Consider the following 21,793-nt stretch of genomic DNA (forward strand, 5'->3'; position numbering starts at 1 on the left):
GGACGTCCTCCTTCAGGGAACGAGGGTTACATACGTAACCGAGACGTTCCCTTTCAGTCGGTCACGTTCGACGTACGTCAGTAGTGACCGACGAATTGGGATCCCAAGTAAAGCGCCACAGTTACGAAACCCCTTCCAGTGCTCAACGCGAGCTCTAACCGCCCATAGCACCGGAGGACTGGAGAAGGGGGCGAGCTCACGCCAAGGAGTTTACTGCTGTTTCACCTCATACCCACTAAGTAAACTAGACTACACTGGGGAAGAGAACCCGAAGGGGACGCTGCGGAGGCCACTACCTACCCAATGGGCAGGGGCGCAACTATCCGGTGTTAGAGGGGTATGCAGCAAAAAATGTAGTCGCTCTTTAGTTTCTACTAAATTGTAACATGACGTGCCTTTTCACTTGCCAATTTATCTAGTATTGCATCGAATGAAATGGTTCGTGCCACACTGTTTTCAATTGAAATGACTGCTAATTGGTTTAAGCGATCATTACTCATGTTGGAACGAAGGTATGTCTTTATCAGCTTTAGCTTGCTGAATGATCTCTCCGCAGAGGCAACTGTCAAAGGCATTGTCAGGAAAACTCTCAGGGCTACTGTTACATTTGGAAAAACCAAATCAAGGTTCTCCTGTAGGAGGAAATTTAATTTATCCAGAGCCTTTTCATGACCCCTAAGTAGACGGCTCGCTGGGTAAATTTCCTGAATGATATCCCTTGAAACATCATTGGTAGCTAGGGCATGCCTTGTCACGGATTCCTCCAACTCAGCTTTTGTCATGTGTTCCATTTTAAAAATGAACTTAAACTTTTCGGACACAAGCTGAAGATTGCAAAATCTGTCAGACAACTCCTGAATTACTGTGTCAACAATTGCATTGAAAACCATGCACCTAAAATGGGTCTCAGGTTCCTGTTCATAATGGCCACTGCTGGAATCATCACCATGAAATCTCTTTTGCTTTCTGAAACGTCTCTCTCTAAACTCAGGGGAAGCATCCATCTCAATGGCTATTCGACGTGCAATGTCAAGGGATTTTTGAAAGCCCTCCACTCTATACTTAAGCAAGAATTCTTTAAGAGAGTCTATCATTCTAATGGCAGTGTCCATCGAGATGTTCACTGCTTGCATTGCCTTGCTGACATAGGTGATTTCTGACAACAGATCATACCAAACCAGGAGGCACATGAGGAACTCCACGCTGACAATCTCGCTAGACAGCGACTTTGCCTCTGAGACAGTTTTGCTGTCTTTTTCCACTTCCTCAAGCTTTTCCAAAGCATCAAGAATCCCCCCAAACTGGAAATGTACAGCTTTGAAGGAGTCTATTTTTGCTTCCCACCTGGTATCACTCAGAGGCTTCAGTGTTATGCCCACCTCTTCACTGAAGCCGAAAAAATGGTGTACAGTCTTTGGAGAGTGCCAAAAAAGGTTAAACACATTCTGTTTGAAGACACAGCATCACATAACAGAAGGTTCAGAATGTGGCTACAGCAGGGGATAAATAGTGCCTCTGGACACTTCTGCTGCACCAATGCTTGCACACCCTTGTGTATACCCCTCATATTTGAGCCATTGTCATAGCTCTGCCCCCTACAGTTAGCCAACTCCAACCCCAGGTTATCCAGCACCCCAGTCAGTGTTTCTGTGAGGCCTTTACCAGTTGTGTCTTTCACGACTGTGAAGCCAACAAATGACCCATTGATGGTGGCATTCTTATTGTCATCTGTATGAACATACCGGATTATTACGGAGGCCTGCTCCTGCTTTGAAATGTCAGATGTGCAATCCAACTCCACTGCAAAGTACTTGGAGGCTTTGACCTGGGCACAAATTCGAACAAGTTCACATTCTGAAATTGAATCTAAAAATTCATTTTGAGTGCACCAGGAAAGATATCCTGTGGTTTCTTTAGAATCTACCTTCTTAAGATGCTCTGCTAGTGTGACATCATATCGTGCTATGACCTCAAGGACACCCAGGAAATTTCAATTTTTAGGATCTCCTAACTTAGCATTCTTCCCCCTTAGTGGCAAGTTTCTTTCTGCAAGGAATAGTATGCAGTCAATCACTCTTGTTAACACACTTCTCCAGTGTGCCTTTTCAGCATCTATGGCTCTTTGCAATGTTCTGTCAATAGTTTTACCAAGGCGTAAGCGTGATGCTAATTCTTTCCACAACAGATAAGCATTTATGTGATCACCACTGGTTTCATGGTGCTGCAGCATTTTTGAAAGACACTGCCAGTTATTGTACCCTACCACAAAGCGTGTGTCAACAACTCTAGCTCCACCAAAAAGCTTACATGCAAAACAATACACTTTATTTGTGCTTTTGGAGTACAGTAACCAATCCCGCTGCACTTTTTCTCCATTGGACATTGAACGAAAACAGTATGCTTTGGAAAAACACCTCCTACTCTTGTCTGACCTTGGATATGGTCCATCAGGACATTTCTGTGGGCCATTCTCAACCATACACTGCCTAAATGAGTCCCCAATCTGGTGTGGTGGTGGCCAGTCAGATGGATCTTCTGAGTAATGCCTTGTCTCAGCCCTCTCCTCTTCACCTCTTTGTTACACATTCTCTTCCACCTCATCTTCACCTCCCTTTTCCACATTCTTCTCCAATTCCTCCTCAGTGGTGAGTGGCTTTCCATCTCTGTCTGCACTAATTTTTACCCAAAAAGGACACAGTGAATAGGTTTGTAAGCAGAACTTAGTTTGGTGTGGTCTAACTAATATAACTCCTACCTGATATCATCACTGGTCTCATCTTTACTTGATGCCATCGCCGACATCATGTCTGTCTCTTTTACCCCTTGCCTGTGTTCTTCTCCACTAAGACATTGTCAAACAAACATTATGTAATATATGTTCCATATTACTTTCCATATTAATAATATTAATAAATGAACCTGTTGGTATCAAGTGGCTCCCTCTACACTACCACCTACTGTTAGACCTACCTGTTGCCTTCCGCTGTCTTTCCTGATCCACCATCCTCACACATGAATGAAATAAACTCACTGTTAAATATAGCAGCCTAAATTACATTTTTAAATCAGCCTAGTGCTGGCATCAGATAAGACAACTATTACACAGTAAGGTTATGATGCTGTTGAAATTACATTAACATTTTGGATTATAAAAAGTACAAATATGGCGCGCGCACACACACACACACACATATATAGATATGCAATTACAGGGTCACATCTCTATCTCTCTTTAAAGGTCTGTGCTATATATATATTATATATATATATATATATATATATATATATATATATATATATATATATATATATATATATTATATATATATATTATATATACACACACATCTATTTGTTTCCATGATAAACCAGCCTTATTGCATAAATAATGTTTTCCAGTTCTAGTCATTTATTGTGCATGCTACCTTATATTTACCAGTTTACATTTTACTTTAATAAAATTGAGATATGTCATGCATGGGATTGGTACCAAAGGGTTTAACCAAAATCTAAATGTAGATATCAGCAACATTATTTTGCAGTAAGTTAGTACACACTTGTCAGTCAATATTAAAGTTTGGTAGCAAATAAATGCATGATTCCACGGTAAACCAGAGATATTAAAGTTGTTTTCCTGATTCTTGTCATTTATTGTACATTTTTCAGTTTTCAGCTCAGCAACCTCGGTTTTGCATATTCTAAGCTAGCTACATATTCTGTCTGCTACATTCCCAGTGTCAGCAAACGCTAGCTAGTCTGTTAACATGAATAACGTATTTGCAAGCCTCCAAGCATAGACGTCACATTTTAAATCCTACCTGTTGCCTTTCACCATCCACTTATTTAGCTGCTGTCGCATCCCTTGACATGCCATCTCCTTTTCCCTCTTTCTTTATCTGTTTTTAGCACCCGATAGCTTTTTTGCCTTATCCATCTTTTTCGAGTTTACGTTACTGCTGCTCACTCAGCGCTGCGCCCCGGCCATTCGCGATATTACCCTTCTATGTCTAAATTCTATGATGGAATCTTATGAGGGCACCGGCGCCTAATCTAGCCTGTTAGTCCTCTAAATTTTATATAACTTTTTTTTATGTATAACTTTTATATAAATTTAAATAACTTTTATTATTTAAAAAAAAAAAAAAACATCGCTTTGGCGCCCCCCATGGTGCGGCGCCCCTATGCGCCGTATATAGCGCATACCCACTTTTTGCGCCACTGCCAATGGGGGAGGAGTGTACGTGGAGAATACACATATGGACTGGCCCGGGGGCAGTACGCATATGGAGTCCCTGGGATGGCTCCACTCTGACAGGTGACAGCAGAGCTGGCTCTGCTAAGGGAAAGACACAGACTCGCCATAGGGAGTTTAGACCCGTTGACAATTACACATATGGGACCGCTCACGTAGAGCGCCCAGGAAGAGGCCACTCCTCTGGTGCAGTGGGCTCTCAACCCAAGCGGGCAAGGCACGCCTTGGGAGTCGTACGCCAAGGCGATGGCATTCACTATCCAGTGGGCCATCCTCTGCTTGGAGACAGCCTTTCCCTTCTGCTGGCCTCTATAACAGACGAAGAGCTGATCTGAGGTCCTGAAGCTTCGCGTTCTGTCCACGTACACACGCAGAGCACGGACGGGACAGAGCAGAGCTAGGGCTGGGTCTGCCTCCTCCGAGGGCAGCGCTTGCAGGTTCACTACCTGATCTCTGAAGGGAGTGGTAGGAACCTTGAGCACATATCCAGGCCGGGGTCTCAGGATGACGTGAGAACCACCGGGCCCGAATTCTAGGCATGCTTCGTCGACTGAAAATGCATGCAGATCCCCTACCCTCTTAAGGGAAGCCAATGCAACCAGAATAACCGTTTTAAGAGACATTAGTTTCAGGTCGACTGATTGCAAAGGCTCAAAGGGATGACCCTGGAGAGCTGTGAGAACCAGGGTCAGATCCCAAGAGGGTACGGAGGAAGGGTGAGTAGGATTCAGTCTCCTTGCCCCCCTCAGGAACCTGACGATCAGATCGTGTTTCCCCAGGGACTTACCCTCAACTGCGTGGTGATGTGCAGTGATAGCGGCAACATACACCTTCAGGGTGGAGGGACACAGCCTTCGCTCCAACCCTTATTGCAGGAAAGGAAGCACGGATCTGACCGAGCATAATCGGGGGTCCCCTCGGCGAGAGGCGCACCATTCAACTAATAGGTTCCACCTCAGCGCATAGAGGCTCCGAGTAGAGGGAGCTCTAGCGGAAGTGATGGTGTCTACGACCGCTTGCGGGAGATCACTCAGAACCTCCGCATCCCGTCCAGGGACCACAGGTGGAGGTTCCACAGATCGGGACGTGGGTGCCATAGGGTGCCCCGTCTCTGTGTCAGGAGGTCCTTCCTCAGAGGAATCGGCCAGGGAGGGGCTGTCGCGAGGAGTGTGGGGTCCGAGAACCAGGTCCGAGTGGGCCAGTACGGCGCCACTAACAAGATCTGCTCCCCGTCCTCCCTGACCTTGCACAAGAGTTGTGCGAGAAGGCTCACTGGGGGAAACGCATATTTGCGCAGACCCTGGGGCCAGCTGTGTGTCAGGGCATCCATGCCGAGCGGAATAGAACCACTGGCAATGGGCAGTTTCTGGGGAGGCAAACAGGTCTACCTGGGCCTCGCCGAAATGCTGCCAAATCAGCTGAACCGCCGGGGGGTGGAGCCGCCACTCGCCCGCAAGTGGAGGCTGCCGTGACAGCTCGTTGGCTGCACGGTTGAGCACACCTGGGACATGAGTGGCCCGAAGGGACCTCAGATGCTTCTGACTCCACAACAAGAGTTGGCGGGCGAGTTGCAACATGCGACGGGAGCGTAGACCACCTTGATGGTTGATGTACGCAACGGCCGCAGTGCTGTCCGAGCGGACCAGTACGTGCTTGTCTGACAGCAGCTCCTTGAAGCGGCCCAGTGCAAGACGTACTGCTAGCAACTCCAGGCAATTGATATGCCAATGCAGCTGAGGCCCCGTCCAAAGACCCGACACTGCATGCCCGTTGTACGTGGCCCCCCATCCCGTGGCAGAGGCATCTGTGGAGACCACAGCATGCCTGGACACTTGTTCGAGGGGTACTCCGGCCCGCAGGAACGAAGGATCTGACCACCGGATGAGGGTGTTACGGCACGCTCGGTGTCACGGGGACACGGAGCGTGCCGCGCTGCCACGCCCATCTCGGGACCCGGCCGCAGAGCCAGTGTTGAAGCGGCCTCATATGGAGCAATCCGAGCGGCGTGACCGCAGCTGCAGATGCCATATGCCCCAGGAGCCTCTGAAAAACTTTCAGTGGGGTCGCTGTCCTGCGCTTGAGTGAGCTCAGGCAGTTCAACACCGACTGGACGCGCGTCTCGGTGAGACGCACAGTCCGTGCGACCGAGTCTTCTGTGCAGCGGAGAACTGTTGGGCAAAGCTCTCCACTGCGTCTCCGAAAAGGCCAACCGGAGACACGGGGGAGTCCAGGAACCGATGTTTGTCGGTTTCCCTCATGTCTGCCAAGGTCAGCCAGAGGTGGCATTGCTGGACTACCAAAGTAGACATTGTGTGACCAACAGAACGCGCTGTCACCTTCGTTGCCCGGAGGGCAAGGTCAGTGGCAGTGCGCAGCTCCCCGAGCAGCTGTTGGTCAGGACCTTCCTGGGGCATTTCCGACAGCGCCTTTGCCTGGTAGACCTGCAAAAGGGCCATCGCATGCAGGGCGGAGGCAGCCTGCCCACAGGCTCTGTAAGCCTTCTCAGTCAGACCGGCTGAGAACTTACAGGCCCGGGACGGGAGGCACGGCTCACCACGCCAGCTAGTGGCCGTTGGACACAGCTGCATCGCAACAGACCGCTCGACTGGCGAGATCCTCGCGTATCCCCTGGCTTCCCCGCCGTCCAGGGAGGTGAAGGCAGACGAGGGACCAGGCCTTGCACGAACACTATACGGTGTTTGCCAAGACCTGGTCACCTCATCGTGCACTTCCGGGAAGAAGGGCATTGGGGCGGGACGCTGGGTTTGACCAACGCAACAAATCGCAACACACACAAATCGCAACACACACACACACTTTTAGTAGTGTTTCTGTTAGAACAGCAGTTGAGAGCTTACAGCTCGGCTCCCCGGAACTCGCGACCTCGCTGGAGTGCCTTTTCACCAACACAGACAGCTCGCTATTAATCCTCTTCTGAGGCAGTTTTAATTGAAGAAAAAGAGTCTTCTGAAGCAGGACACCAGTGTATGGCTCCAAATCGAAAGACAGAGTGCGATTGCATCTGCTTCCTATTTATATACACCTGTCAGAGGCGGTGCGCATTATGCAAATATCGCACGCCAATTCCATTGGCTTGTTTTAGTTCACACGAAGCTGATAGGGCTCTCTAAGCAATATCCCAATTCGTCGGTCACTACTGACGTACGTCGAACGTGACCGACTGAAAGGGAACTATAGTAGTGGGTGCAGATGTAGAAGGACCTGTAGGGACATTAGATTTAAAAAATAAAATTATAACATAACACAGGACATTTTACAGTAAAGCTAACACAAAACAAAAACTGTTAGATTAACTGACCTGTCATGCCGGCTGAGGTTGAAACTGATGTATCAGTGAATGTAAGTGCTTGTAACTGCTCATCACTTTCAGGTGGTTGTAACTCTGCAGTGGATGAACCTGCAATGATAAAATAAACAAACAAACAAATAAATAAAAAGCTATGTTAAATGTGTCATGTCATATTAACAGGCTATGTAACCATTTGCCTCAATGAAAAACCAGAAAAACCTCACCTGCTGTATCATCAGCTGTGGAGGCACTGACACTTGAAACATCAGGGGCGGGTAGAGTTGGTTGTGCTCCAAAGTACTTAAACAGTGTTCCTGAAAAAAAAAAAAAAAAAAAAAAAAAAAAAAAAAATCGCATTGCATAATTGATCGAGCAGAATGAGTTTGTTTTGTCATCATTACTTACACAACAAGCAATTCCACACCAGTGACCACACCTAACAATTCATATTCTATTGGCAAATGAGGCATAATTGCAGTATGGTGAAAAACTTAACATGGTGATCTACTGCAGCCTATAAATGTGAGGATAGGGTAACACTTTAGAATAATGGTCCGTCATTAATAAGTAACTATGCAGGAAGTAATGCAGGACTAATGAGTAGATCTACATTAACACTTCAGCTACTACTATTAACTACTATAGAATCAAGTTTAACTAATCAGTAAGTAATATCAAATTTAGAAGATAGTTCCTTATTAACTAATCAGTAATTACAAAATGATATTACCATCATTAATAAATATTAACTAATGGACAAATTGTAAAGAACATTAGCATGTGTCTGAGATGTAATCAGTCATAATTTTTACTTTGAATATAATAAAATGCATCATTAATTACTCAAGTGTTAACTAGTCACTATGCAGGAACTGCTACTGATCACGAACCATTATTTTAAAGTGAAAAACATGTTTTTCACTTTAAAATAATGGTCCTGATCACTAGTAGTTCCTGCATAGTGACTAGGTAACACTTGAGTAATTAAAGACAATTGTTCACATCTCAAACACTTTAATGTTGTGATTAGTAATTAATTAGTAATTCTTTATAATTTCTCATAGTTACCTATTAGTTATTATTGATGCCAAAGTCATTCTCTAATTATTGATTAGCTAATAAGGAACTATCTTTGTCCTAAATTTGATATTACTTACTGATTAGTTAAGCTTGTTTCTATATTAGTTAATAATAGTAGCTCAAGTGTTAATGTAGATCTACTCATTAGTCCTGCATTACTTCCTGCATAGTTACTTATTAATGACGGACCATTATTCTAAAGTGTTACCGAGGATAGCACTGCTACATCACTCGCCACCATATTAATAAATAAATAATAAAGAAATAAAGAAATATGGCATCCCTTTCAACTTAAACTGATATCTATAATCAATACGTGAAATGCACCTAGATAAATGTATATTAATAATGCGATTTAACTTTAGCTCTGGCTTATATAAGATCATGAGTCATAACTAGCTGCTACCTCAAGTGACATGAGCACAATTTGTGCTGCTCCACAAAACATTCTGTAAATAATTATGCAAACATACCTTTATCTTGCTCTTTTTTTCTCCTCCTCTGTCTTTTTCTTCTTTCTGTTTTCGGCACCAGAGGGATACATCCTTTTTTGTGACATGGCTTATCATTTATAACATGGCCTATTGGCCAGGGGGCCCCAAGCAGCCGCTTAGTTCGCTTATGTCTCGGGCCGGCCCTGCTGAAAAACATCACTTCTGCAGTATCTTCTTCCAATATCTAACCACAAACGTGTCAGCATGATCTGTCACACTGAAACACTTGAATATATAAGCATACATAACAATTGAATATATAAGCATACATAAAGAATAATGACCATAAGAGTACAATAAAGTGTAAATACTTGAAAATATGAGAATTAATATAAAGTAGAAGTACATAAATATATGAAATCAAAAGTAAAATTGATAAATCATAAGCCATAAACGATTAACATAAATTTGAATAAAATGCATGAATATGAATATCGACCATCTTGGATCCACCAACAGTTAGTTGACATGTAGTTGCAAATTTACTTATAGTCAACAGAATGTTCAAAAGGGACCATCAAAATTAAGTGTTACCAAATAACTGAACTGTGAGATAACACTCTTACTTGAGTTTAAAGTCTCTTTTTAATATAGTTATTGATCTATATTAATATCTGTTTAACTCCCTCGGGTCGGCAGTCACGCCGGCGATACCACCTCGGTTTTTTTCTTACCAGTGTGAAAGAGACTCAAAATACTCTGTCAATGTTGCACAAACAATTAAGAGTTATACACCATTTTAATCTGTGGAATATCTTCTGGAAGCTTTTGTTAGTTCCTGGAATATCCTGTTCTTCTTTAGATTAATTTGTGGACTAAAGGTGCACAGAGCGCCCTCCGGCTGCAAGTATGAATTGAAAACACAGTATCCAGTGCTCATAGTGATGACAATAAATATTAAATAAATATTACTCCTCTGTATAGAAAATTGACAAACATGAGAATCCATCAATATTTCTCCAAATGTGCATGCTTTTAAGCTAAAAGGATTTATGAAATGCCACAGAGGTAACATAATTGTTCAGACACTTTGCATCACAGAAATACATCATATTTTAAAGTATATGATAGAATACCATAATTTTAAATTGTAATAATATTTCACAGTATTGCTGTTTATTCGGTATGTTTGATATACACCATAATGAGCTTGAGACGTGATAACAGAGGATTTTTTCACAGCCTACCTGACTGAAAGGCCTCATTAATATGCAGGTCATTACAGGTCATTATTATGCAGATCTCTTGTCTTCTCAGTTGAGAATCATCCATTATTCATGATTATTCACGCCTCCACGCATACTGTGTTTCTTGACATAAGTGTCTTACAAAGACTAAATCAATATATTGTTATAAATGAAAAAACTCTAGTCTACATCCTCCAATACCCAGAAGTCTTGTGAACAAAGATTTAATATATATATTTTTTGGCTTTATTTCAGTGACTAAAGTTTTGTTTTTTCAATAACTACGCATAAACATTATTCCTTCAAAAACACAAACATGTACATATATGTTCCTCACATATTATTGTAGCCTAGTTTGTGTTGAATACAGTGTAATGACACTTTTGTCATTTATATATTTATGAACAACTGAAAAAGCACAAATGTCGGGGCATGTCAAAACTTCTCCAGGGCCCCGAAAATCCTCAGACCCCAGAGGATTTCTCCTTTTATTCAGCATATTTTGTCTTTGTACTGCTGCAAAACATAATTCACTTTACATTTTAATGATTCACAGAATTTTACTGAAGCTTCATCAAACCAACATCAAGTGATTTTAAAGTTCATATTAATATGTGGAAAAATTCTGTTCTTCAGATGTGTTTGGTCATTATGGATATTTGCCAATGTTGGTGGTAGTGACGGAGGGAGATTCAGTCACTCTAAACTCTGATCTTACTGAAATGAAGGATGATGATGAGATTCAGTGGAGGTTTAATAAAACTTTAATAGCTGAAATCAATAAACGGGCCAACAGATTCACTGTATATGATGATGTTCTTGATGGGAGATTCAGAGACAGACTGAAGCTGGACAATCAAACTGGATCTCTGACCATCACAGACACCACAACTGAACATGATGGACCTTTTCTACTAAAGATTATTGGAGGGAAAAAGTCAATCAAATCTTTCAGAATTTCTGTCAATGGTGAGTAGAGATAAAATGCACTGATCTTAAAATAGTCTTGTTTTTCATGTGTAATGATGTTTTATTACTAAAGTTCAGGAGGAGCTCCCAAAATGAATTCAATGGGTCATCTTGTTAATTCTATAAATTAATTATGTCTCCGTTTGTCATTACCGATTAAAGAGTATCTGGCGTCATGGCACGGTTCAAATAAAAACAACACATTTGCCGAGTAAATTGGTATTGACTGCAACCACCCAGGGGTGTCGCTATACTGCAAACATTCAAATAGCAATCGTGTTATGTTTTTTTTTTGTTTGTTTTTTTTGTTTTTCTATCAGATGTTTAAAAATAAAAACTAACAATGCCAGATTCGAGAATTAATCATTCTTGGTCAAACAACTTTTAAAAACTGTTCATGATTCAGTTTTGGGGATGGTGACAGAAGTTTGATGCTGTCATGAATCAAGCAACAGCCGGCAATTTTCCACCTCCCTACCTCATCTTCTTAATCTCCTCATGTAAATTACTACATTTCAATGGTTTACGCTTCTTCCCCACCGGAGAAACCACCACAGGTTATTCAATGCCATCAAAATTATTCATTTTTCTGTTTTTGTTGATCACAAAGTACAAAGTCGATAAACTAGGATGCCAGGTGTATTCAGAGCGCCGCCATTACTGTCTACAGTGTGTGGAATGGTGCACTGTGATTGGTTGAGTGGATATGTCACATTCTGCAGAGAAAAGAGACTGGCAATTATCATGGTTTGGAAAAAAGAGGCATTCTGGTTCAAAAGAACAAATCGTCTCCTCGTCCAGACCCCTCAGAAAACAAGTGTTCAAAATTGCATCCGCTCAGCTCACCTTACTAGAAAGCTCTGCGAATTCCTCCACATACTTCTCCAGCGGGCGGCCGTCCTGTCTGGCAGTCCAGAGGTGGTCCTCCGCCGAGAGCTTGCGTCCACTTTTCTTTGGGGGCACAGGAACAAGGAAAATCCCCATATTAGCTTGTGGATGTCCAGCGGTTTGGTCCGTTCTTTTGTTACGTGTAGGTGTAGTAGAGACGAGGCATATACGGAAATCCACAACATAAGGGTTTTTAATCAACGAAGGAGCAAGAAACACAACCATACACATTTAGAATAACATTAAGAACAGACAGGGGGTGCTAGGAGTGAGTCCAACTTAAAGGGAGTGCTAATGACAATAAACAGGTGCAGGGAATCCAGGAGAAGCAGGAAGGCAGATGAGGGAAATTAGTTCGGGTGTGCAAACAAGGAGGATCATGGGAACTGGAGTCCAGGACAGGTGTTGTGTAACACACTGTTATTCTCATATAGAAATAATTTCATTTTATTTTGATGGTCCATTTAACACATTCTGTTGACTATAAGTAACATTTCACCTACATGTTTTCTGACTCTCATTAGAGCGATAGTAAAGTATTAGTAGACTGGTAGAGTTAGGGTTAGAATAAGCTGACTTGTACTTACAATAAAGTGTTAGCTGATGTTAATCAGACAGTCTACTAATACTCTAATGACAGTTAGTTGAGATGTAGCTGCAAATTTACTTATAATCAACAGAATGTTCAAAGGGACCATCAAAATAAAGTGTTACCAAATAACTGAACTGTGAGATAACACTCTTACTTGAGGTTAAAGTCTCTTTTTAATATAGTTATTGATCTATATTAATATCTGTTTAACTATTTCTCCTTTTATTCAGCATATTTTGTCTTTGTACTGCTGCAAAACATAATTCACTTTACATTTTAATGATTCAAAGAATTTTATTGAAGCTTCATCAAACCAACATCAAGTGATTTTAAAGTTCATATTAATATGTGGAAAAATTCTGTTCTTCAGATGTGTTTGGTCATTATGGATATTTGCCAATGTTGGTGGTAGTGACGGAGGGAGATTCAGTCACTCTAAACTCTGATCTTACTGAAATGAAGGATGATGATGAGATTCAGTGGAGATTTAATAAAACTTTAATAGCTGAAATCAATAAACGGGCCAACAGATTCACTGTATATGATGATGTTCTTGATGGGAGACTCAGAGACAGACTGAAGCTGGACAATCAAACTGGATCTCTGACCATCGCAGACATCACAACTGAAAATGCTGGACCTTTTCTACTAAAGATTATAGGAGAAAAAAAGTCAATAAATTCTTTCAGAATTGTTGTCATTGGTGAGTAGAGATAAATTGCACTGATCTTACAATATTCTTGTTTTCAATGTGTAATGATGTTTTATTACCAAAGTTCAGGAGGAGCTCCCAAAATGAATTCAATTAATTATGTCTCCGTTTGTCATTACCGATTAAAGAGTATCTGGCATCACCGCACGGTTCAAATAAAAACGACACATTTGCCGAGTACATTGGTATTGACTGCAACCACCCAGGGGTGTCGCTATACTGCAAACATTCAAATAGCAATCGTGTTTTTTTTTTGTTTGTTTTGTTGTTTTCTATCAGATGTTTAGAATAAAAACTAGCAATGCCAGATTCGAGAATTAATCATTCTTGGTCAAACGGCTTTTAAAAACTGTTCATGATTCAGTTTTGGGGATGGTGACAGAAGTGTGATGCAGTCATGAAACAAGCAACAGCCGTCATTTTTCCTCCTCCCTACCTCATCTTCTTAATTTCCTCATATAAATTATTACTTTTCAATGGCTTACATTTCTTCCCCACCGCAGAAACCACAACATGTTATTCAATGCCGTCATTTAATACAATTGCCATCTTTACTGGTTTCAAGGACTGTGAAACCTATTTAAAGCTGCGCCTGCCTACATTCATACAATCTGTTTTTTCACATACTCATTGTTTATTTTGTTTCAATATCCATTGCTGGTTTATTGCCTATATATTTTTGTTTGTTTGTGGGTTGGTTTTCTTATATAAAATTGCAAAAACACATGTTCCTTGCCTGACTGTTCTATGTGATTTATACCTGGTTTAGATTAGGTCTATGTAAGTTGGCGGTTCCCTTCCTTAAAAATCAGACCTATAGCAGTTTTGCACTTAAAGTGGTTGAGGCTGTTATAATACTAACCTTTAAATAACATATTTGGAGAACGTTCTTATAACAAAATTCTGTTAGTTGGGTAACCCCCTCCCTATCAGCTTCGTTCTCTGCATGTTTTGGAGGGTTATCAACCTCATTGTCAGGCTGCTGTCCCACATTAGTTTACAACTTTTTCTGGGAAGTACTCTGGATTCAAGCTAAATACCGAACTCTCGAGCCCTCTCCTCGGACAGCACACCAAACACACATACCATTTATTCTATCTAACTTATTTGTAAGTGCGAACTTGTGAATAATTTGTTGAATTGTTTTATAGTTTGAGATGATAGATCATATAAACACTGACTCAGTGCGCTGCTTGAACCAAATATAAGATTAATTTGTTCACATTTCTCTTTATTCTCTGATGTTTTTCAGCTCGTCTGCCTGTTCCTGTCATCAGCAGTAACTCTTCACAATGTTCTTCATCATCATCATCATGTTCATTGGTGTGTTCAGCTGTGAATGTGAGTCATGTGACTCTCTCCTGGTACAAAGGAAACAGTTTATTGTCCAGCATCAGTGTGTCTGATCTCAGCATCAGTCTCTCTCTACCTCTGGAGGTGGAATATCAGGATAAAAACACCTACAGCTGTGTGCTGAACAATCCCATCAGCAACCAGACTCAACATCTGGACATCACTCACCTCTGTCACACATGTTCAGGTACGGCAGCGCTGATATTAATGTTTATTACCCAACTTTCTGGAATACTTGATTCTGATTGGTCAGTTGCTACATATTTTCTGATATACATCATTGTCTATAGCTGTATTTATGTCCACACATTCAGGTTAGGCATGACTTTCATGTCTCTCATATATTACGCTCTCTTGATTCACATGTGCCAACCTACAGACCTTATTGACATCAACACCATCTGTGATTTTTAACAGGAATGAAAGCGAGGAATAGACATACATCTCTTAAATGGGTTGTATTATTACACTCTTAGAAAGGATTGTTAAAACGGACTCAAACTGTGTTAAATGCTTTCACATCAGTGTGTGAGTTTAGGGACAACTCTTGTTGTGTTAATTCTGACACATTCATTGAGTCAATGATTTTACCACAGTAAATGTGTCAGGAAGGTTAACCAGAGGTGTAGTCACGACCAGACCCTCCAAGACCTAGACCATTCAAGAGGGAGGTTAATGAGATAATTAAGACATTAATCAAGCAGAAGTGATTAACACTTACTGTTAACTGGCAGAATCATTGAAGATCAATGAACATGAAGATCACATTTGCAATGGTCTCTTTGTCAAGTCCAGTCAAAAAACTTCACTTACACATCAGTGCTTGTGTTTTGGGACAATGCTTGTGTTAATTTTGACACAGTAACTGTGTCAGGAAGGTGATCTGTTAATGAGCAGAATCACCAATGGGGAAAATCATTTTTAATCACCATCATGGCCATCAGTGTTTTCTTTAGTTGTTTTATTGACCCTTGACGTTTTAATATTAGATTTTGTTTGGGCTGCTGTAACTGAGTAATAACAGCCAGACAAGCAAATAGAAAAGATGATCAGGTGGTGTTGGTCACAACAGTCCATACAAAATCTAATATTAAAAAGTCAAGGGTCAAGAGCCCAACTAAAGCAGACAGTGATCTCCATTGGGGTGACTTAAATTGACTCATCACCAATGTTCAATAATCACACGATTAATGAATTATCTTTCATTGAATGGTCTTGTTTCGGTCTTGAAAGTTCTGGTCTCGACCACAACTCTGGACTTGAATGGTGTTGGTTTTGGAGGTCTGGTCTTCACCTCCGAAATGAACACAAAGATGTGTAAATGTGTAATATTAACACAATACAGCTGTTCTTGGCTGCACAGATTGTGTTGATGCTGTGAACAAATACACAATTAATTTTAAAAATACACATAATATGTGTAAAACAATTTAATTCTTCCAACACATTTTTATGCAATATTGACACAAAATATTTAAATTAGAGTGTTACACGTGTGTCATTTTTCTACACAATTTGTCTTAGAGTTTATAATGTATTTATTTTATTTCTTTTTTTATTGTTCTGCTGACAAAATACTGCAAAAATATCTTTCTAAAAAGTTTCAGTAGACAAAGACTCCAGATGAAAAATTATAAGTAATTAGGGAACTTTATACTACTTTTTACAGCTTCACAGCCTCACTTTCATCCCTGTCATGGCGCTGCTCTGAATAAGGTCTGTAGGGGTTGTGGTTCAGTTATTTGGAGAATCTTTCAGCAGGCATGAAGAATCTTCTAGACGGGGTCTTATCGTGTATGATGACACAGATAGCAAGCAATGATCGAAACTAGGAATATACACTTTTGGTCAGGAGTACAATTAGTAAATGATTTTGCTTTATGATGATGACAATCTCCTGATCATCTTTGTTTCCGTTTTTTTCAACAAATTATGTGTTTTGGTAAACACTGTTACAAAGAGCACAAACTCACACAAAAAGCCAAGAGTCAAACTCCCCAACTACATGAAATACTGATCACCAAAATGGTGACCAAACACTTCAATAAAACATCAACATCTAAACCTCTGTTAATTCTCAAAAAAGAGCTTCTTTTGTCTTCTTTTATCTTCAGTTGATTTCAGGCTATGTGGCTTTAAGTCAGTTGTAGTTGTATTTCATTTTCTGGGAGTGCAAACATGATGTTAAGGGCTGTCTCAAATTGCAAAATCCTTCCCATGAGTGACGGGCGCTTTCGAAACACGCTTTGTGAAGCTTTGAAATCTTTTGCTTTGAACCAATGATTTGGAGCGCATATGAAACTTTCAAAGTCATGTGATTTCAGTAAATCTACATTTTCCTGACATTCTTCAACATTTCAATGGTTCACCAAAGGACCATTTCATGAACTCATGAATGAGCAGCATCCATATATGACTTTTATGACCATATATGACCTGATTTCTGATCAATTTCATTATTTTTGTACAGTTCTTTCTGCATCAGATTCACTGTTTGTTTTTCTAAATGTTGGCTCTATAACAACACTGAAGATCAAACAGCAGCTGCATTAGTTTCAGTCTGATGTGATTCTGTGTTTGATGTTGTGTGGAGCTCAAATCATTTTATTGATTTATTCAAAATTACCACAAATATGCAAATGTTAATTCCAAACTCCATTTTGCATCTGATTTGTCTACTTTGTTGTATTGATATTGTTCATTTTAAATTTCAGACTATTTCCTTACTTATTTAAAAGTCTTACTCTTGTTGTGTTTGTTCTTCATGTGTGTTTGGTGATGATGCAGTGAAGTCAGTGTCGGTGATGGAGGGTGATTCAGTCACTCTAGAATCTGGTACTGAAATACAGAAAGGTGATATGATCGAGTGGAGGTTTCCTCAGAAATCACCCAGTGAATTCACTCCACATGATGTTTTTGAGGAGTTAAAAAGAGATTCTATGAAGGTGGATCCTCAAACTAGATCTCTGACCCTCATAAACGTCAGAACTGAAGACTCTGGACTTTATACATTACAAATCACCAGAAACAGCAGAGAGATCACATACAGATACAATGTTACTGTCTATGGTGAGTCACGATTACACAATAGTGATTGTTTCTTAAATATTAATGTATATAAATTTAATTTAAAAACATAATTATTGAAGCACTTTCTCACACATTATTGTTTTTAAATAGTCTTGGTCATTCTCCTCTCTGACAGTGTAAATTTGTGTATTGATCTGATCTCTGTCTTTTGCTGTAGATCAGACTGACTCATTCACTCTGATTTCTGTCTCTTTTTAGCCTCTACAACATCAGACTCACAGATTCCTTCAGGTCCTTCTGCAGGTTCTCCTTCAGGTTCTGCTCTCTAACTCACAAACTTGCTGAACATATTTGGCAGTGTGCAGTATATCGAGTTGTTGAACATGTATTATGGTTTCCACAGTCACTCTTGTTGGTCTTGTGTTTTAGAATTCTGAAATAAAAGTAAAAGACCCAAAAATCTCTCCATTTTTTTGTTTCATTTTTATGTTGAGCGCCCCCTTGAGGAATACTATATAAATATATTTTAGCAATTTCAGCAGCATATAAAGCTCATCATATTTAACAGATTATTTGTAAAGGTTTGCATTATAATTAAGCTCATTGGTTTTCTTTTTGTTTGTCTATCCACAATAATAAATAAGCATCTTCCCCCAGCTTCTCATGACACATTATAATGTACTTTGAGAACACAGTGAAACACATAAACAACATATCCGTGCTCCATTTCCTCCATCAGGCAACAATAAAGTCTTTAAATGTGATTTGTCTCTGCCTGCGTCTCAATGTGCATACTATCCATCCATCATAGTATGTGACATTAGTAATATTCAATACTATTTAGGGCGGATAGGGTGGATAGTATGCACATTGGGATGCAGGGTTTGTGTATCATCTGAGGATCAACAGCTCCATCTAGTCTCACCCTCTATCATGTTATCAGGAGTGATTTGCTCAGTATCTTCTGTCACTGACGCCACTAGTTCTGCTGTTCAACTGGGGTGTCGTTTGCTTTCTCGCGAAAGAATTTCTTCACAAATGTAGTGTTACTTTTATATTGTGTTCCTCCACTGGACTCATCTAGTCTCTGATCAAGTGTCTCTTGGTTTCAGAGGTCTCGTTAGACTTTTGCACTGTCCGTCATTATGACTGACAGGATAGTAAAAATTCAGTCATAATCAATTATTACCCGTCATATTAATTTTTTAGATTTTAATGATAAGACGTTTAATAGTTTATTTTTTGTCCACGTTTAAATTTTTATTCACGAGCTTACAGGATAAGCAAACGGGCCTAGGCCAGTTTATTTATTTATTTATTTATTTATTTTTATTTATTTATTTTATGAAAAGAAAGCCGAACAATGACTGTGCGTCACTTTTCAGATTTCATCTTGAACAGCTGTCTCGGATTGTGAATTAACTCGATCATCCCTTCCTCTTTACTACTTTACAGAACGAAATAAACATGAATGAACATCAGAAAATATTTTGAAAGATACAGTTTACCGAAATCCGTATCACGTCTTAATCAGGTCTTAATCAGTTATATAGCTACCTCAGAAAAGCCATTCGTTGACCATAAACTTGATAGTCAGAAAAAAAAATAACAAAACAAACCATTCAAAACAAAAAGAACTGGATTAGAAACTTAATTATGCAAAAATTGACTTAAATTGGTCGTTAGCCTGTGTGTAATCAAACGCATCGTTTTCATTTTACTCTGAAATTACTCAGAGAATTAAAATGGCCCGTCTAATGAGACTGCTTTGGTTTAATGGGGATTTAAAAAAAAAAAAAAAAAAAGAGTGGTTGGATTTTATCATTGTAGGGTGGTTGTGTTCACACACTGTGTGATGAAGACGAGTCCACCAGCTCGCCTTCTGGGGGTAAGTGTAAGTCCGTGAGGGGATGTAAAAATGATGGCTCACTCACAGAAGCACTTTTCGTGCAAAGTGTAATTATTTACAGTGCCAAAAGTGAGTCCACAAAAATCCAAAGTACCAAAGAAACAAGAAAAAGGGAAAAATAAACCAGAAAATAATCCAACAACGTTATATACAGGTATCCACAGGTATCCACAGGTATCCACAATATACCCACCACACACACACACACACACACACAAAAAGTAGCACTCTTGCATCAAGTAGTGTCTGTAGGTTTGGCCTGGCTTTTATAGGCCAAACCCTGCCCCTTTTTTGGCCACCCCATCTTTGGGTACAAATAACATAATTAACATAATACACATACAAAATACTTCAACTATTTGATATTCAATATGATAAAACAATAATTAATTCCTAAATATATATATTAATAATAAACACATAATCCATTCACACATAATACACTTAACACATAATCTTGACATATAAATACATACTCAAACACCCATTCATATTAGACAATGGTTTCATCAGCTTCCGGTTGCGTTGCGCCTGCGCGACCAGGCCGTGACGTCATAAGCGGCCGCCGCTCGCTCGTTCGGTTTGGGTTTGGCCCATAGACAGTAAAAGAAATGGACACAGCGACCCCATTGGAACTCATTTGAGACAAGTGAAGCCCATTTTTAGCGATTTTTAGCACTTCCGTTTCTGACGCGCAGACTCACACTAAGCTTGATGACGTCCGCAACCTGTCTGACAGATGTAAATCTTCTAGTAGCTGTGCGTGAAAACTGCCAACGTTAATCTTGCAGAGACGGCGAGCTTGAGCGGGGAGTTCTTTGGCGTGAGTGAGCAGGAGTAAGTATTCTGATTAATTATTTTGTATAGTATTTTAAAATGTAACGCCAGTACGCCATATTAAGATAATCTCCCCGATTGCCTGCGAGCTTCTCCTCCTGTCTGTACGGTAATTTCTCTACTCTACGACAGAGAGTCGAGTGGTTATGACGCAATCGTTAGCTTATTTTTACAAAAACTGTTTCTACGGGGCCATAATGTAACATAGAAGGTAATGGAGCCCTTTATACATTGTCGTGTATCTTTAGAAATAAATAATGGACAAATGGAGTCTTTAAACGCCTCAGATGTAAAGTTATTCACTGTCAAAGTGACGCCAAAATGAATGGGAGTCAATGGGATGCTAACGAAAGTGAAGTTCTGCTACAAGATGGCGGCACCCGGCCGACTTCAACTTCCGGTCGACTTCCTTGGGCACTGGTTTGGCCAGCGCAGCGTTTCCCACCAGAAGAGTGACTACGCCCACATCGACAAACAGCACAGAGACGAAACAAGTGCAGTGTATGTGTATGAAATGACCGGGGAAGGGATATTGAATAGATGGCGGGAGGAGAGTGGAGAAATGGGAGAATGTCCATGTGCTATCGTGATTGCGTGTGCACCCGCTACTACGATAGCGGCAACGGCCGTGAGGAACGATACAGAGAATGAATGAGGTTGTGTGTGTGTGTGTGTGTGTGTGTGTGTGTGTGTGTGTGTGTGTGTGTGTGTGTGTGTGCGTGTGCGCGCGCGCCAGTGCTGCTTCCCCAGTGGTGGCAGATAATGTGACTTTATCACACACTGCAAACACACATTTATATCCAAACACCTTGTTAAAGTGGATTTAGCATAATAGGTGACCTTTAAAACATTATTTGTAAACTGTTACGTTACAGAGGGGTCGGACACAGAGATTCAAAGGTAAGTGATGTTTATTAAAACCAGTGAGCATAAACTTGGGTAAAGTTGGTTTTATATTCGCACATTCGGACATCCGTATTCAATAGCTTGTTAATCACACTACATTGGACATTCAGTGGACATTCACAAGTAAATATGCCATTAAAACAATACTTGCCTATTTTGATCGACTGTGAAGAATGTTGTAAGTTGACAATCGTTGGTTGTCAATATCATGTCGCTGCTTAAAATTTGCAAACATTAATTTATTGCACATTTATTGGAAAGTCGGAATTCGTCA

General features: G+C 40.4%; 1 protein-coding gene across 1 annotated transcript in view; it reads left to right on the top strand.

The window, feature by feature from the left end:
* LOC137028223 (carcinoembryonic antigen-related cell adhesion molecule 5-like) overlaps positions 1-21,412 on the top strand; it is a 33,986-nt gene extending 12,574 nt beyond the window's left edge. The window contains exons 5-9 of the mRNA XM_067396995.1: positions 10,960-11,292; positions 13,143-13,475; positions 14,737-15,024; positions 17,625-17,906; positions 18,126-21,412. Of these exons, the coding sequence (XP_067253096.1) occupies positions 10,960-11,292; positions 13,143-13,475; positions 14,737-15,024; positions 17,625-17,906; positions 18,126-18,196 (1,307 nt within the window). The 3' untranslated portion in view covers positions 18,197-21,412. The remainder of the gene's footprint in view (positions 1-10,959; positions 11,293-13,142; positions 13,476-14,736; positions 15,025-17,624; positions 17,907-18,125) is intronic.
* Positions 21,413-21,793: the final 381 nt, after the last annotated feature.

This window comes from Chanodichthys erythropterus, chromosome 10, assembly GCF_024489055.1.
Source record: "Chanodichthys erythropterus isolate Z2021 chromosome 10, ASM2448905v1, whole genome shotgun sequence".
In the NCBI taxonomy this organism is placed as follows: domain Eukaryota; kingdom Metazoa; phylum Chordata; class Actinopteri; order Cypriniformes; family Xenocyprididae; genus Chanodichthys; species Chanodichthys erythropterus.